Source organism: Catharus ustulatus, chromosome Z (assembly GCF_009819885.2).
Source record: "Catharus ustulatus isolate bCatUst1 chromosome Z, bCatUst1.pri.v2, whole genome shotgun sequence".
Taxonomy (NCBI): Eukaryota; Metazoa; Chordata; class Aves; order Passeriformes; family Turdidae; genus Catharus; species Catharus ustulatus.
In genome coordinates, this window is record NC_046262.2 from 64590962 (window position 1) to 64608683 (window position 17722).

General features: G+C 38.7%; 1 protein-coding gene across 3 annotated transcripts in view; it reads left to right on the plus strand.

Annotated features, from left to right (window-relative positions):
* RNF38 (ring finger protein 38) overlaps positions 1-17722 on the plus strand; it is a 110737-nt gene that overhangs the window by 48887 nt on the left and 44128 nt on the right. For 2 of the 3 annotated variants that reach the window (XM_033084888.2, XM_033084889.2), the window contains exon 2: positions 7773-7843. Coding sequence is in view for 1 of the 3 variants with exons in the window: in XM_033084889.2 (XP_032940780.1) it covers positions 7773-7843 (71 nt within the window). In the remaining 2 variants the exon portion in view is untranslated. Of the gene's footprint in view, positions 1-7772; positions 7844-13048; positions 13123-17722 lie in introns of those variants that run through there. The other variant, XM_033084891.2, reaches the window with a different exon arrangement.

Genomic DNA, 17722 nt, shown 5'->3' on the forward strand with positions numbered 1-17722 from the left:
ATACCTTTTATCACACTCTGTATTGTAACGTGTGGCTTATAATCAGGTGTGGCTTATATATGGACAAAGAATGAAAAGTTGCTGACACCCAGAAAGTGCGGCTTATAATCAGGTGCGGCTTATAATCGTGAAATTATAAGAGGGTCTTACAAGAGTCCTGTAGTATGGCAGTAGGAAATATGTTTTTTGCACTTTAGCTGCACAGGTAATATGTTCAGGCTGCAACTTAAGTTTATGTCAGTTCTTCAGAAAATCACCTCATAATGATTGTGTCATGAGAGGAGATCTTAAGAGAATGACTACTTAGAGGGAGGAGGAACTGGTGATTGTGTTGTTCAGTACTCGACTGCCATGCCCATGGGAGCAATCTCTTCTGAATCTCTGCATCTTGTCTGCAGCAGCATGGAATTATCTACAGAGCGTACAGGTAGATCACCCCTTAAGAAACATCTACTGGCTGTGGGACTAAATCAGTTTTTGAAAAATTATTCCCTTCCCCACACAAAGGCTGGTTTATGTATTAGGTGTTACTTCTGTATGTCCTTAGTACAGTTGAGAAGGTTCAGATTAGTGCATCTAAAATCAATAATCCAACAGGCACTTTTGGCTTTCTTTTGGACATACCCTTTTTAAAAGGGTAAAAAGAAGGGCCCTGAAAATTACTGACCACTCAGCCTTTCCTCTATGCCCAGCAAGATCACAGAACAGATTCTACTGGTAGCTATGTCAAATCATAAAGAAGACATGGAGGTACCTAGAGACAGCCACCAGGGCTTCACCAAGGGCAAATCATGCCTGACTAATCTCACAACCTTCTGTGTTGTAGTCCTGACTGTGTCAGTGGACAAGGGAAGAGCTAGAGATACCTCCCTAGACTTTTGCAAAGCCTTTGACATGGTCCCACACAGTGCTGTTGCTGAATTGGAGAAGGATCTGATGAATGTACTGTATGATGGATGACATTGACTGGCTGGCCATGTCCAAAGTGTTATAGTCAACAGTTCAGTATCTACGTGAAAACCAGTAATGACTGGTGTCTCTTAGGGTCTTTGCTGGGACAAATACATTTTGATACCTTAATTAGTGGCATAAAATTATTGAGCAGAATCTCAGCAAGTTTGTAGAGGGCACCATGCTGAGTGGTACAACTGATAGGCTTAATGAAAGGGATGCCATCCATTACTAGATGGTACTGAGTGGATCTTTGTGAACCTCATGGAATTTAACAAGGCCAAGTCCAAGGTCCTGTCCCTGGGTCAGTACAATTCTTCATTTCCATCACAGGAAGTATTAAAGTCGAGGTTAAACAGTATTTTGAGCAACCTGGTCTAATGATAGATAGACTAGATGGTATTTAAAAGTTCCTTAAAATGCAGATGGTTTTATGATTCTTTGACATTAGCTTGTACCCTATTGAATGAGCAGTGAATTTTCCCAGGGGACTTAAACTCTCATCTGAGGCAAGTTTTTCAGTTGCAAAGTTCTTAAATGACTTCCTGGTCCAGATTTGTTGGCTGTCTTCCATGTCTGACACTTGTATGAGACAGCTGGAAACTGATTTTTATGAACTTGGTTCATCAGAAATAGGAGGATACAAAGGTAACAGAGAGGGAATGGTCTAAATAGTTTATTTGACACAGACAGTGCTTTTACCTTACTTGTTTATATAGTTCTTTTTCTCCAGTTGGACTTACCACTGGAAACCAGACTTAACACCCTGCTAAGATTTTGTTGATGCTCAGCTGTGTAGTCTCCTCATATAACAGTTTGTGTGTTTTGAGTGTTAAGAGCACCAGTAAAATACTCGTACTGTGTTTATGGGTGTAGTAGTATTTCTGCATTAAGCTGATTTCCTGAAGGTTTACTGATGCTGTAAATTTTTTCACCAGATGATTTCTTGCTGAAAAGCTCCTTGAATAAGCAGGAAAAAACGATCCCCAAAGCAGAGCAAACAACTGTCAGTAAGCCTATGGAAAACATGCTTTACTTTTGTATGTGCACTGTAAAGACATGAAAACACAAATTTTAGAATACTTCATGGTTATTGAGTCTTTGGTTTTTCAGTAATGTTGCATTGTTAGTTGAGGAAAAAATCTTCTGATGTACTTAATACCTGATCTGAGCTGCAGAAGTTAAGAGTATGTGGGGAAGCATGTTGCTGGTGAGTTGAATCCTTCAGATACTTTATCGTGTGAAAGTGACCCACATTCTTTTGCAGGTATGTGCTTATCTTAAAAATATGCAAATATTTTCAGAATTTGGACCTTGCAAGTTGAAGTTGGGTGGCTGCCAAATCAGTGGCCTCTTTCCTTGTCCCAGACTGCTGTGGAGGGGATGAAACCATATGGTTGACTCTGTTGGGCTACCAGTCTATCTGAAGTGTAGCTGTTCTCATTCTTCACTAAAAAATATGTAGCTGCTAAAGTTAGTGGGAAGGAAGAAGGCAACAGCTAGGCTGTAGTAATTCCTGGTATGACGTGAGGGGGACTTTGTTGTAAGTGCACTTGCAAGCACAGTGTTAGAGAAATTTCTGACACTATGTTCTCATCTCCATCAGGTGGGTTTATTGGCCATCTCTCATGTGAGAGTCTGGACAAATAGCAATGTTAGGGTCTGGGGTCTACTTGCTCTTCAGCAGTTCATCTTTTGTTACCAAGTGGTTGCCATGTGGTCATCTTCACACCATCTTACATTGGTTTTGGTGGGAGTTTCTGGTTTTATAGTCCATGTTGAAATATGGCTCTTAAAGTTCGTAAATCACAAATCTATGGGCTGTCTCCTCCAGCTCTTTATTTTAATATAGTATTTTAGTTGCTATGTTTTTCTGTACTGACTATTATTAATATTCAGATTTTTAGCTCCAGGTTTGACTATAATACCTCTTTGATTTACACAACATAGCCTTATAGTTCAGATGAAGTTCAGCTCACATCCTAACAATTCCAGCTACTGATACCTACTTTCAAATAATTTTTCAACACTAAGGTAGGCAGTATGTAGATGGGATTATATTCAGTTGGCTGCTATGAGGACCATTTTGTGGACAGTTCCTGGAGTAAGCTGTCCAGTTTGTACCTGTAAATTTAAATTAGGTGGTCCTCGAAGTAAAAGTGTTTATGCAGTCTTGTAGAGACACCTCAGATAAACCTCAGCAGAAACCTCAGGTAAAAAGGTCTTTCTTCAGTTCTGATTTACAGATGAGTTTGTTTATGAAGCTGAGGTCTGCCTCACATTCAGGCTTTTTGCTTTACTAAAGGAAGTTTGTCTGTTCTTTGTTTTAAGCTCTGGTATTGTTTCAGGGTTTTAAAATGAAAGTTTTCCCTTTAGGTTCCTCTTCTTTTCTCCAAAAATGTTGTAGAGGTGTTATTCAATCAGAAGTTTAGCTGGAAGATACGCTTAATTTATAAGAAATTAATGTAGGTCTAGATTTCATTTTGAACTCTCCGTTGTGTAATTTGCATCCCATTTCTTACTGCTTAGTAATCATGCTGTGTATTTTTCTGATAGCTGCAGAAAAAGGAAAAGCTGAGGGACCTTTTCTTGCAGAATGCTATCATGCTTCCTGATGATATATATAAATTCTCACTGAGTGTGTGGAATTGAGGACAGCTTTCTTTGGTTGAGCATTGTGGTGGGGAAAAGGGGCTGGCAGGTTTATCAGTAAGGCTGACAGGGCCATGGTGAGGAAGGGAGCACCAGAACTCAGAAAACACCAGCAAACCTGTGCTGGGTGCAGCACAGTAGGACTATTTGACAAGTAGAGGAAGCAGGAGGAAAGGATGGAGGGAACTTTGGGAGGCATTTTACCTTTTTTTCCCCTTCTCTGTTGACTTTAGGCTGCTTCCTGGCTGGAATGTGTTCCAGAGTTTTATCGCAGTGTCTTAGATACGTATATTCCATGCTGAGGAGCTGCTTTAAATTTATCAGTGTTGTCCTCCATACCACGCAACTGAAAAATATTCATTCTCCCTAGAGTGTAATAAATTCTTTCAACAACCTATGTTAAAGTGGATATAAATCCATGGGAATTTGTTGGAGTTTATGGCAATCCTAGTATGCATTGCATGCAGCTAGCATATAATGTAGCATGTTTGTTCTCTGTGGTCTGATTTGGAGGCATAGGGAAAAAAGTTTGAAAGTATAATAATATACTTAATTTGGAGCCTCGCTCTTACTTGACCAGCCTGAGTAGCTGTGTCTTTTATTGAACTCACCTTTAACTTTTTTGTTGTAACAGCAAAGCATTCAGTTTACCCATTAAGTAACTTCTTCCTTACAGTTTGAAAGGTTCTTGAGGTTAGAAGGAGCATCCAAAATCTGAATAATGTGCCGCAGGTAGAGGAACATTGTTGACTAGCACATGATGATAATCTGCAGGAGTGGTTTGCATTATTTTGTTGGAAGTTGAGGCTCCTCGATCACAGATAATTTAACCTCCCTTCCTCCTATCTTTTCAAGTAGACAAGCCATCCATGGCTCTATCTCACCATATATATATATATGTACTCCATTCAACTGACAGGTTTTTTTTAAGGGACTCTTTTAATTAATAGTCTAAACTTGATCCAACTCAGACTTTGTTTCCATGCATTTCCTGCTTTCCAAACTCTAATCTGCAAATCAAACAGCCCAGAACTTGTCTGATTCATACAAGTTAGTAAGACTCAACAGCTTCACTCTAGATAATAAAGTAGGTTTAATAGTGCAGGTGTCATACACAAATTATTTCTTTATGAGACTGATGCTGGAGAGTCAGTGAATGTATTAATCAGTGTCATTCATTTAAGCAATGTGATACTTCTAGTAACTCTGAAGTTACTGAACTAAAAGGTTTGAATTTACACTTCTTTTTCCCTTGGCCTAGCATTGTGTGTGTTTGGAGGATTTAAATTGGCAAGCATGAAGCAGGTCTTTCAAACCTGATACTGACTTTGTTTACATTACAATACAGAAGTTAGACAGAACCCATAAAATTCTGAAGATTATTTTTGCTGTTCAGTTTAATATGTGGGTTTACAAGAAAAACAATCACTTTCCTGTGGTAGGTGGGGAGCGCAACACACTCTTCCTTGCCTGTTCCAAAAGAACTGTTGTTTTTTCTGGAGTGCAAGTCATAATACTAATCTGGATATCTCACTTTATTTGAGGAAGGGTGTGCAAAAGAATTTAACTGTGTTTAAAGAGGTTATATTTATACATATAGTGCATCACTTGCAGGGCATGACCCTGTCTGATACTGGTTATGGTGAAAGGATGTCTGATCTGATGTTTCATGTATGCCTGCTGTGTTTTGATGGTGCCTCAGAACAAATCGAAGCAACTCCTTTGTCACTTAGGTTTTAGAAGCTGTGAGTCTGAGAAAACCAACTAACTGTTACAAAGTGGAAATTGCTTTCAAATGTGGGAGAGAGGAAGTTCAAGCTGGGATTATGCTTGAGAAAATGATAGGCATTAGACCTCACAGCTGCATCTCCTGAACACGGTAGCAGGGAAGTGTGTTTGGGAAGGTCCTGTGGGCAGGGGCCTGTGTGCCACATTCTGCCCCTTATGTAGTAGTCTTGATGGCATTTCCCCCACTGTGTCAGCTTAGCAAAAATAATTCTTCAGTCAGAATTAAAGCTTTGATTGTAGTAGCCCTTGGATATGCTAGCCCTGGAGTGTAGCTAGTCTTGAGCTGGTCTGAAATTCCCTGTAAATTTGGGGATAAGAGTTTGCATCTACTCCCTCCAGTCAGTGCAATGCAAATTGACTTTTGTTGCTTTCAGTCCTCTGGCATCTTTATGGTTAAACAACAATTGAAAAGTATTTGACACAGACTAGAGAGCTGCTAAGGTCCTCTTTTGAGATTCTGACTCTGATCTTCCTTGCAGGTGGGTGAAAGGACTTCAGGTTTGTCTCAGTGCAATATGTCAGAAAGAAAATGCTTTAAAAACATAATAACTTAGTTGTTAAAAACTACTCTTATATTTTATGTGTGTATGAATATAAAAAATATTTTTAAGATCAGGAAAGTCCTACAGGATTTCCTGATCTCAACATTACAGATGCGCTGTCATGACTGCTGTGTCAGTATCTTCAGATCTGTTGCTTCTGTTGGCCCCATTCAAGGGACTGCATTATCAATTTGTCTTTGGTGTAAACCCTTTTCTGAAGGCAGCTTTTGGTGAGGCTGTTGCTGAGGTCAGCCAGCTCACTGGTGCAAAGCCGGGATGTATGTAATGCCTTCACTTCTTGCAGTTAGGAATTGTGTCTTATGTCTTGCTATTGTAAGGTATTAGTTGACTGCAAATGAAATAAATATGTCATGAAGGCCATGAATAATCCTGTCGAGAGAAAAAAATAATTTAAAGGAAAACATTGCCATTTCTTTTTTTTTTTTTTTTTCTGCTAGTGTGGATATTGTTAGAATTGAAGGTATGGCATCATGCAAACTGATAAGCTGCCCAGGTGTCTTATGTTGCACTTACTAACTGGAAGTTCTGCTATTGGAGCTGTGTTGCTACTGCTGCTATCTTTTATAGCTAGAAGAAAGTTAGATTATCATTGTGATGGTTTGTGTGATCACTGTTTGTGAAAAGCCTATCTGTAAAGTATATAAAGTAGCCTGTAATGCAATGAGGTTTTTTTAATGAGTTTTAATTTGTTAGGAAGTAAATTTTAGGAATTTCATCTCTGGAAATTCCTTTCATTATCCACATGGATTTCAGATGCCTTAAAAATGTTTATATTTTAAAAGTGGTATTTGTTGTAATTTGGCTGAACTTAATTATTTTTTGTTGCCTATTTTCTTATTTTAAACTAATTCAAGAGGTTGTATGTTACATCAATTCTTCCTCTGGGGTAATGGGCAGAAAGATATCAAGCCTTACCTTTAACAGTGTGTTCTTCTGGCTTTGTAGCTTGCTTTTGAGCTTGAATTGATTCCAGTTTGAAGAAAACAAGTGGAGTGTTTATAGTGAAACACTTGTAGTTTGCATAATTCTAAATCAAGTGGGAGGGGAGCACTGCATATTTCAAACAGTTTAAAACTGGTTCTTTTTTTCCGTTTTCACCTTGAAACATTAACTGCATAGTGATTTATTCTTTGCCTTCCCTTCCTACAAAAACACATAGTATGATCTTGCTCTACTGCTGTTCAACCCAGTACAATGACTGTATGGAAAAATAATATTTTTTCTGAAGTGATAAGTCAGAAAGAAGCTTTGTAAAATATTTTCATATATTCCTTGGACAGAAGTCTCAGGACTGGGGTAAGCCTTTGTAGGGATGTCCTGTCCCTTTTGTCCCTAGGCATAAAGAAATTGTATAGAAACATTAAGCAGGCAGAAATCTCATTACAAGAAAACTGGACACAATTAAAACTTTGACCTGGGAATTTTCCTCTTTTATTCTTAATGTATTGGTGGAATGAGATGGCTGGTTTGTGGTTACCCAGGATGCTGCAAATATTCTGTAGTACAGTATATAAACTTCAATTGTGTAGCTTCTCCTTATTTGTATATTTGCATATGTACTTTACTGCATTTTTTTGTTTTGGATTGATGAACTAGCTATAATTATATTCTGCTAAAAAGTCTTTAAAAATATATGTGAAGACAGTGGCACACTTGTAAAATGTCTCTTTGATACTTATTCTGTTATCAGACCTGGCTGTTTGGCAGTTAAATCTTGGAGAAAAGAAAGTTTGCTACATTTATCTTTATTTTTTGAGTTCACAGAAATTGGGCTATCATTTTAGTTACTTTTTTCTCCCTTCCCTCCTTGTTTTCCAGGTAGTATTGGTACATCGTTTCAATGCCACTCAATCCATCAAGATCACATTTGTACTGATGACAGTGACAAGGTGAGATTTATGTGAATGTTTCATTCACAAGATGCATATGCATTGCAGGCTTTTTATATACTGCTTTTACTACACAAAGATGTATTGTTTTGCAGATATAGCAGTCAGTTTTCAGAGTTACTTTTTGAACTGCCTCTAGCATAGTAAGATACATATTTTTCTCCAGACAATCTTTTAGACAGTTACTGAGAAATTTTTCTTTAGTATTTTATTTTTATTTTTGTTTCATTCTTTTGCTGTTCTAAATGTTTGTGATTTGCCATATTGACATCCTCAGTTAATAAATAACGGCAATGTTTTTGCCAATTTCTAGATAAGGTAGGATGTATTGTTTCTTCTGACTTTAGAGATTAGAACCTAGCTGAATGTTCAATGTTGCTTTTTTTTTTTTCCCTGGTTCTTCACAGTAGCTGTATTTTCTAGTTTTGGAATTGAAATTTCTACAGAATGAATAGAAAACTGTCTAGTTGTGTGCATGTGTTTCCCTAACCTATTCTTTTTGGCACATTTGCAGATTGGTTTGCTTGGGGTCAGTAGAATAGTGGGTAGTGGATGTTCAATGATACTTGGATTGCTACTGTAATTGTGGCATACAGAAAGGAGCAGTTTTGACACTGAACTACTTGTGAGACTGGCTGTTCATGGTTTACCTTAAGTTTTATTATCTGTAAATGCTGATTAACTTTAGTTCAACATGTAATGTGTTCTTATATTGTATGCAAGTATAACACATCATAGTAAATTAACTCTTTGGCTTGACATGCCTGGAAAGAGGCAGGTATTGGTCAAATTCTAAATAATTATTCTTGGGAAGTGAAATGCAACCTGTATGGCACTGCCTTAATAAATGCACCAATCATTGTGCTTTGAAATTCTGGAGTAAGTTAATTTTATAGTTGTTCCAGCTTATCCTAGAGCTAGAGTTGTTTTCAGAAACAGGTTTTTTTTACTGATCTACTGCCTTGCTATCTTTTTTTCCTCTCTCACTCTACTTCCTCGGTTTTGTGGGGATTTTTTTTTTGTTTCTTTCTTTGTTTTGTTTTGTGGGGGTTTTAGGGTTTTTTTGTTTGGGTTTTTTTTTTTTTTTGGTTTTTTGTTTGGGGGGGTTTGCTTTTTGGGGTTTTTTGTTGTTTTGGGGGGGTTTTTTGTTTGTTTTGTTTTGGGTTTTTTAAGTTGTGTTTGTGTATTTGTTTTCTTGTTGGGTTTTTTGGAGGGGTTAGGGGTTTTTTAATGTGGTTTAGTTTTTCAGTTTAATTTTATTTTTAGGTACCACCCTAGATTTGGTTACTGGTTCATCCCTACAGATACGGATCAAACATGCTATCCAACATGGCCAACATTATTTTAAGATTCTTCTTGATTATCTGGTTAGCTATATTCAACAGTATTCACAGTTTTGGTTTTTGGGCCTTGTGTACTCTGCACTGGAAGATTGTTAAGTGAGGAATGGGTAGGGGAAATTTCAGTTCAGAGCCATCCTAGTGCACCAACCTAACCATTTTCCTTTTGTGGATCATTTACATGGAAGACAATTTCTTTGTTACACTGATTGTCTTCCCTTAGTTTTATTTCATGTCACAGCAATTAAAACTGGTTTAAATCATGTTGGAAAATCTGTTTGTTAGGTTCTTCACTGGTTGGGGGGCAGGGGTGTGGCAGCTTATCTGGTATAAATTTCAGCAGAATGGTTGTTTGGCACACCACCTGCCTCCATATTAGTAGAGAAATTGAGACAAATGTTATTTTTTGCATATTTAGAGATGGTGGAAGAAAACAATCTTTCTCATTGGGGTTGATTCTGCACCAATTGAGAAAGAATTTCCAACTGTAAATTTTAGTGAAGTAGAACTAGTATGAAAAGAAGAACGAATGTGGGTTTGGGTCTGTTTAAAAGACATGTTTTTCCATCAGGTGTCAGGTTTATTTGGTAAGGGTTTTGATTTTTCTGTAAGAATACATAAAGCTGTCTGACTTGGATTTTATAGGAAATTCTTGTTGATTCCTTGTTTGGAAAAACAATGAACAGTCCTCTTGTCCACGTCCCTTTGGATGGCATCCTGTCCTTCAGGAGTGTCAACCACATCACTCAGCTAGGTGTCATCGGGAAATTTGATGAGGGTGCACTCGATCCCTTCATCTGTGTCAGTAATGAAGGTATTGAGTAACACTGGTCCTGATACAGATCCCTGTGGGACACAACTTGTCACTGATGTCCATTGGGACTCTGAGCTTTTGCCATTACCCTCTGGATGCCCGCTGATTGGGGTTTGTTGGTTTTTTTTCCAAAGGGTTTGTGTATATTGATATACTTCTTTAAAATCATAAGTAATGCTTCCTAAAAGTAGTCTGTACTAGGGTACAAGTGCAATCCCCTATCGCTCCTTGCTTGTATTCATATATGCCTACATTCTTGTGTCAATTTTTGTCGCAGTTTCCACTGTGAATTACTTTGAAAACCAGGCTCTGATTTATTCTGCTATTACTGAGTGATCCACCTGTTCACTTTGGCATGAATATAATTTAAAATACATTAAATGCAGGATTAAATTGATTTATCTACAAATTTATTAATTGTTGGGCCTTTTTGTATTTTAGAAACTTTTGAAAAGGATGAATTTAAAATAGTTTGACATGTCTTTGAATTAGTCAATAGGCATATTACAGCAAAATAATTTAACTACTTTTTGCCTGATTGCACATAACTGGTTTTTGCATTTTAGAAGAAATGTAAAGGTTAATATTTTACTTGCAATCTACATATATTTTACAGTAGTTTCTCCACAAGCCCAGTTGTCATTTTCTGGACAACAGCATGAGAAAAGTTCCACACCACACATGCTAAAGGAATGTTGCAATCTTAATGAAAACAATTCCCAGGCTTCCACCCCAATTACTTGATTTTGTTGACTTGGCACATGAGAATCTTGAATTCATGTTCAGTGACATCAGCAGGAAACCAAAGTCTAAGATTTTTCATGTGTGGGCTCACTGCATTAAAAGGGATGTGTCATTGTTGAGAACATTATTGGTAATACTAAGAACTTATCTAATTTTGTACCACCAAAAACAGTGCTTCTTGTCTTACAGAGAAATATAATACTGCATAGGTATAAAATGCATTTCCCATTTTACCTGGCATAGCAAAGTGATTAGAATTGAGATATATTTAAAAATAATTGTTGCTTTGGTGGTGGGAGCTTTTAAACCTCAGTGCGTGAGTCAGGGCACCATTTTTCTCATTATTGTAATTTATTTAATTTTTGCTTTAAAGTATTAAATAAAAGCTGAATAAATTTCTTGATTGAGCATAACATTTAGGGAAACTGGTATTCCTTGCTATATTACTTTAATGCTCAAGCAGTGGATTCCTACTAGCATTAGAGATAGCCCTTCAATCATATCAAGTTTATTTAGCTTTAAAAATACTTTTTTGTCCCTTGGGTGGCTATTTCACCAGGGACGTGCTTCCATTAAAGAATGCTAACTCATCCTGAAAAGAATGGCCAAAGATGCAACCCATAACTACTCTTGTGACATCTTTTTTCACTGATCTTATCAAGTTATCTCTTCCATGCAGTTAAAAACCAAATTGACCACTTAGAAGCAATCACAAAAAAAAATCACTATGGGGCAATCCAGTGGATTTTTTTTCACTGCTACTAAGGGATTGGTAATTATACTTTGCTTTTCTCCTTCTCAGCTTATTTTAATTTATTTTACTTTCACAGTATTAAAGATTTTTTTTTTCTTTTTGGTACTTATGACTGAAATACATAGCTACATAATTTATTTTACTATTTCTAACCTTTACATTTCCCAGCTATAGTTAGTACATTTTCCACACGTTTTGTGTCACCTGCTTGAGGTGACCCTGCTCTCCAGAGGTCCAACCACAACAGTTCTGTGCTTGATGAACTTAACTCTCATTTGCCTGTCTTAATGACATCATCATGGGTATCAGATACTCAGTGTGTAATACAGAGGCCTGGCAACTCATTAAAAATATGTTCTCACAATGGAAGCATTTTTAAGTTCTAGTCCTAACGAAAAAATTATCAGCTTTGTGTTTCACTTTGGATAGTGCAGTGTCTGTTAGCATAAGCCTACGAAATTCACATATAGCTGAACAAAAAATTATTCACAAATTCAGATATTTGAAGGACCCATCACATTTATTTATATATGATGTATTATATAGGACTGCATGCACCTCTTGTGGTGAATATGTGAGGACCAGTACATAGAAAAAGAGGAAGAATTTCTTTTGCCTCTTCCAATTTCAAAACTAGAAAATTTTCGCATCCAATTAGGACAGGTCAGATTCATTCCTCGTGGTGTGTATTGTTGTCACATTCCCACACGCACACACTTTCAATTCATTCTGTCTGTTTACTGAGCAGCTTTATGCCTTTTTCATTTCACCTCTGGCAGCTGCAAGGATGTAATTTACCAAATTTCAACCACTTTCATGGTTAGTGGGTCATCTCCTTTAGAAGGTTCGTTCTTTATACCTACAGCAGGTGGTTTGTTTTCCTTGCTCAGAGCTGGGAAAAACTTTAGTTAGGTTGAGTTAGAGAGTGCAGGGGGGGTTTGATAAATAAGGGAGGTGATAAATAGGCGGTAAAATCTTATTTGAAGGGAACAGTTCGACAAATTAATTTCTGCGAGGCTCCGTTTTCTCCCGTTGCTGATCAGGGCTGCATCCTGAGCTCGTATCCGTGTGGCACCGCCAGCAGAAGGCTGATCCTGTTATTCCAATGACTTTCGAAAGGAGGCTAGAGCCAGGTGGGGGTCGGTCTCCTCAATCGACAGAACCAGAGGACGTGGCCCCAAACTGCGCCAGCGGAGGTTCTGTTTGAACATGAGGAAGAATTTCTTCGGGTGTCGGACACTGGAACGGGCTGCCCAGGGAGGCGCTGGAGTCGCGGAAGGTGTTAAGGAAAGACTGGGCGTGACACCTGGTGCCACGGTGTGGCTCCCAGGTTGGAGATGGGCCCCAGGTTGGCCCCATGATCTCGGAGCTCTCTCCCGCCGCAGGCAGCTCCGTCATCCCGTCAAACCGAAACTAAAACGGGGTTGGCGGCGCAGGCGCGTTGTGCGCGCGGCCGCAGACAAAGGACGCCCCGCGCCGGCCGTGGTGTGACGTCACTGGCCAGCGGGAGTGACGTCACCGGCCCGGGGGGCGGGGGGCCGCGCTCCCGGAAGCGCCGGCGGAAGGGTCGGGCCCGGCCCGGGGCGGCCGCGGGGAAGCCCCCGCGGGAGCTGCGGAGGGGCCGCAGGTACCGGCAGGGGAGCGGGACGGGGCCTCGCCGGCGCCTCCTGGTGCCCACGGCTCGTCAGCCGGGGAGGGGAAGGGGTAGTCTCCCGGCGGCGCCGGGCCACCCTCCGTACAGGTAGAGGGTGGAGGAGGCCGTGTGGCCTGGGCCGACGGCGAGCCCGAGCTTCTTACATACGGGCGGCCCGCGAGGTGGACGAGAGCTGGGGAAGGGATGTAATCGTTTGATCTTGTTAGAGTTGCTTTATCTGCTTTGGCAAAAGGTAGAACTGGAACCTACAAATTAACAGATTTAACAGGACTGAAATGCTGCGTGCTGTCCTCAAGACAGGCAGGTTAATGTGCGAGGCGATAGCAAGTGTTTCTGGAGCACTGAACATCCTCCCATCCGTATAGTGAAGTGACGTCTCTAGGTATCTGTAATGCCCTTAAATTAGTCAAAAGAACAACTGATTAAGGAAACACTGATTTATCAAGCATCTATGGTTAGGGCACTGGGTATTTTTCAGTACACATGAGTTAACCTATTCCTAAAAAAGCACAAAGGGGATTCCTTTTCTTTATGCTTGAATTGTAAAGTTGCATCTTGTTTCTCTAAGAAGTATGTTTTTAAACTGACTGTGCGTTGATACGTTCTTAACTGAGGACATCCATTTCCGATTGTAACTGTGTAGAGCAAGTAGCTTAGTTATTACCTACACAGAAGTTCATTGAACTAGAAGTCATGACTGGAAGTCAATGTTTATGAAGGTATAGTGTTTGCATTTTGAAAGAGATTTTTGAAGGTAGTGTTTGAAGCAGATGTGCATTTTCTGGTAAGTTCTTTACATGCAGAGTGGGGCAGCTGGAACAGGACTACTGGAAGTCAGCCTTATGCAAGTGTTGAGTACAGTTACATTACACAATTTGATTTGGTGTTGCTGATGATGTGCTTGTTCTTAAATATAATTCACTGAAGCAACTGCTTTGGTTTCATTTGCTGAATTTATGGTATTTATCCACATCCTGGGAATCTTGCTATCTGCTGACCCAACAGACATCTTAGACTGCTTTGCAGCATTATATTACATTACCTTTCTTACCTTCAAGGGGGTATTGTGGTTGTGGTATTAGAGACTCACTGTTCTGAGAGGAAAAGCTCCATTTGGGTGCTAATGTGTTTAGTAAGAGAAAGGAGGGTGCAGTCATTAGACAATTAAGTATGAGATGGAATAGCAAATGGCTTCTATGGCAGATTTCTTGGTTAGTGATAGTTCACAGTGTTTTTGGTCTTCTTTAATCAACAGATCTCAAAAAATGAAATGTATGCATACATAGAATAACAAGAAAAAAGTTTTCAGTGAATTGCCACTAGGAGTTACCCTACTTGTGAAAAGTGCTAATTGTGAAAAGTTGTATGAAAATAAAAGGGTCTTAAGAAATAAAGATTTCATGTTCTCCTTTGTGAATCTTAATTTGTTATCTCATGGATTTACAGAGTAGGTTAAATTTCATTTGATTTTGATCTGGTTCACTTTGTGGGGCTTTTTAATTAATAAAAGTATAATAAACACTGAATTAAAGTTGCATGTTGATCAGTCCTTGCTTTGTACCCACGGTGTTGTGGAAATCACAGTATATAACTGTCTTTTCTTTTTCTAAAATACAAGATTTGGCTCAGAAACTGTTATTAGTTGAATCAGTTACTGTTGTGATTTGTAACAACAATTTGTGAGGTTTTTGTGTCAGCTTATCCAAATATGTTTTTTAATATGGCTTATTGACTTTATAATAAGAGATAACTTTGGTGATTTAAAGTGGACTGTTGATGAAGTCAAGTTACTTCATCAACTCTGCTAAAAAAAGTCTTTAAGAGTTGTGATGGTTTTTATGCAAGGTCTGGCTAAAATATAAAAATTATGTGGTTAGGGAGGAAAGTTACTTCTTTGCACCTACCTGCTATTGAATTTTAGTCTTGTACTATGAAACTGTAGTGTTGTCATAAGTCAAAGCTGTCACACATACTTGTTTGTAAAGACTCTACACGGGCTGAGTTGCTGGGGATCTAATGAGAATTTGTACAGAGTAGGTCTTTGACTTACAAAGTTCTCATGTAGTCTTTGTATGTAGCTTTACTATCCCCATCTCCTCTTTCCTCAGAAGGATTTGAAAGGTGGAAATAAGGGTAGAGGAAAGATACAGAACTTCTCTTTTCCTAATTTTAGTCAGAAAGTTGTTTTAGAGGAGTGATTCTTAAAATTTGTGGAAGATACAGGCTTGACTTAATCAGTTCATATGGAAGTAGAACTTGCGGTTTCCTTCTCTATATAAGAATTTATTTCAGCGATGAGGTCTATGATTTAACCGAATGGTTTTCATTTTTTTATTCTTCAGCTTCTCATGGGAGCACATAGGTTCCTCTTTTACTAAGCTCTCAAAAATAAGGAAACTTGTTTTGCTTTTTGGTGCCCTCTACTGATGCCTGTTTGTCAGAACATCAAAAACTGGTGCTGTTTTCGGCCTTTAATAGCACTGAATGCCAACAACAGCAGCTCTTTAAGAGCAACCCAAGGGGGAAAGAGGGAAAGGACACCCTTTTACACCTTGAGTATTTTGTTGTTTGCCTTCCAACCAGTTTGTCTGGATTGCACTGGAACTGTACCCCACCTGATAGAAAAATAGGTAAGCAGCATATATCTGACTTACTTAGTGTAATCTGTTAGCATTGTAGCAATAGAAAGACTGATTCCTTTACTTTTTTTCTCTCAGGAAAATAAGGACATTCTTTCTCTAATGTCTGCAATTCCTGGTTCTCAGTAAATACGTTCCAGGTTTACTCTCTCAGAATTTTTTATTTCCTTGTTTATTTTCAGTAACTGTACTTTTTTTGTATTTCCCACTATTACCTCAGATTCTACAAAAATGCCCAGTGCTTCATGTGAGCACCACTACGTAGGCTGTGCTTACATTTTGTTTAAGTAGCTCTTTCATCTTATCAGCGTTGCAGTTCTGTTCCTGTTGCAAATTCTGTGAATACCTCGGTTCTATAAAAACTCAGAACTTGTGTTAAGTCAGCTACATTCTCTTTACAGAACCTCTTACCTTAGCCTTGTGGTCTGTCTTTGTCAGCTTTGTTAATTTCTGAGAGAAGTGGCCAATTTTTTTTTTTTTGTCACACTGCAGTAACTAACAGTAAATTGTGTGAGAAGGGATGACAACATTCACAGCACAATTTATGGTGCTGCTGAGCAGATGCTCTGTCTGGCAGTCTTCATGGAAACTTTAGGAGATGGCTTTCTAGATGAAAATTTAAGACTTTTCTTCCTTATTCAGGTTGTTTAGATTACCTGTGTTGGGACTGTTCTTTAAAAAATTTGTGATAAGAATGTTTTTTAAAAAGGACTCATCTCACCAAATTTCTTACATTGTTTAAGTTCTTAATGCCTTTTTTTTTCTCCTTATAAAAGGTATGAGGTAAGGTTTAGGAAGCAAGTCAACAAAGCATGCTTACTTGAATGTGTTTAGGTGAGTGAGGCTTGTGTTCCTTGGCTTATAATCTAATGTGTATCAAGTGGTTTGTTTTTTATTGACCTTCCTTTGATTTTGTGTGAGAATAATGTTATTTTCTAAAGTAAATTAAAAGGTCTACACAAGTAGAAGCTATTTTTTGAAACTGAGAACCTGCAGTGTTTCTCATATATTACTTATTTTGTTTAACTTAGCAGAAAATGAGAATTTTTTCTTGGTTTTGTCATCTCAATTAATTTGTCACTTACATGGAGGAGTGAGTTCTTTTACCCGTGACACAACCAGTTTGATGACAGCCTCGCAACATGTGTGTATTGTAGGGGCAGAGGAACCAGTCACAACTGCAATAGTTAATATGTTTACAGGGCCTGTACTGAGTCTGACACATGTAGAAAAGGAAATTCTGCAATCTACTAAGGGTAAAAGGTGTGTTCAAATCCCAACTCTAGAGAACAACACTTTTTTTGCTAAGCTTTTTAAAGCAACTCATATCGAAGCTGTTAATAAAAACTAAATGACGTGTGTACATTTAAATCAAGTAGTCTCTTACATGTAGCACATAGTCTAAATAGAATGAGCTTTGAAAAGAATAATAGAATAATTTGGGTTGAAAAAGATTCATAAGATCATCAAATCCAACCATTAACCTCATACTGTCAAGTCTAGCACTAAATGACATCTCTATGTCGGTACATCTTCTTTATTATCTCCAGAGATGTGGCTCAACTGCTTCTCTTGGAAGCCTGTTCCAATGCTTGATGATAATTTTGGTGAAGAAAATTTTCCTAATACCTAGTTTAAACTATCTCTGGTGCAAACTGAGGTAATTTCTTCGTGTTCTATTGCAGTAATTTCACGATTACAAGCCACACTGACTATAAGCCGCATCTCTGGGTGGTGGCAGACATTTTGTTCTTTGTCCATACACAAGTCGCACCCAATTATAAGCCGCTCTGTCGTTTGCAGCAAAGACCCGCGTGCAACAAAGTTGCCAGATAGTAACAGAATTGCGGCATGGCGGGGATTACTGGCTCAGCTCGGGCCGTGCGGGCTCGGGGCTGCCAACGGGGCCAGGTGGCCCAGCTTGGCGCTGCCGC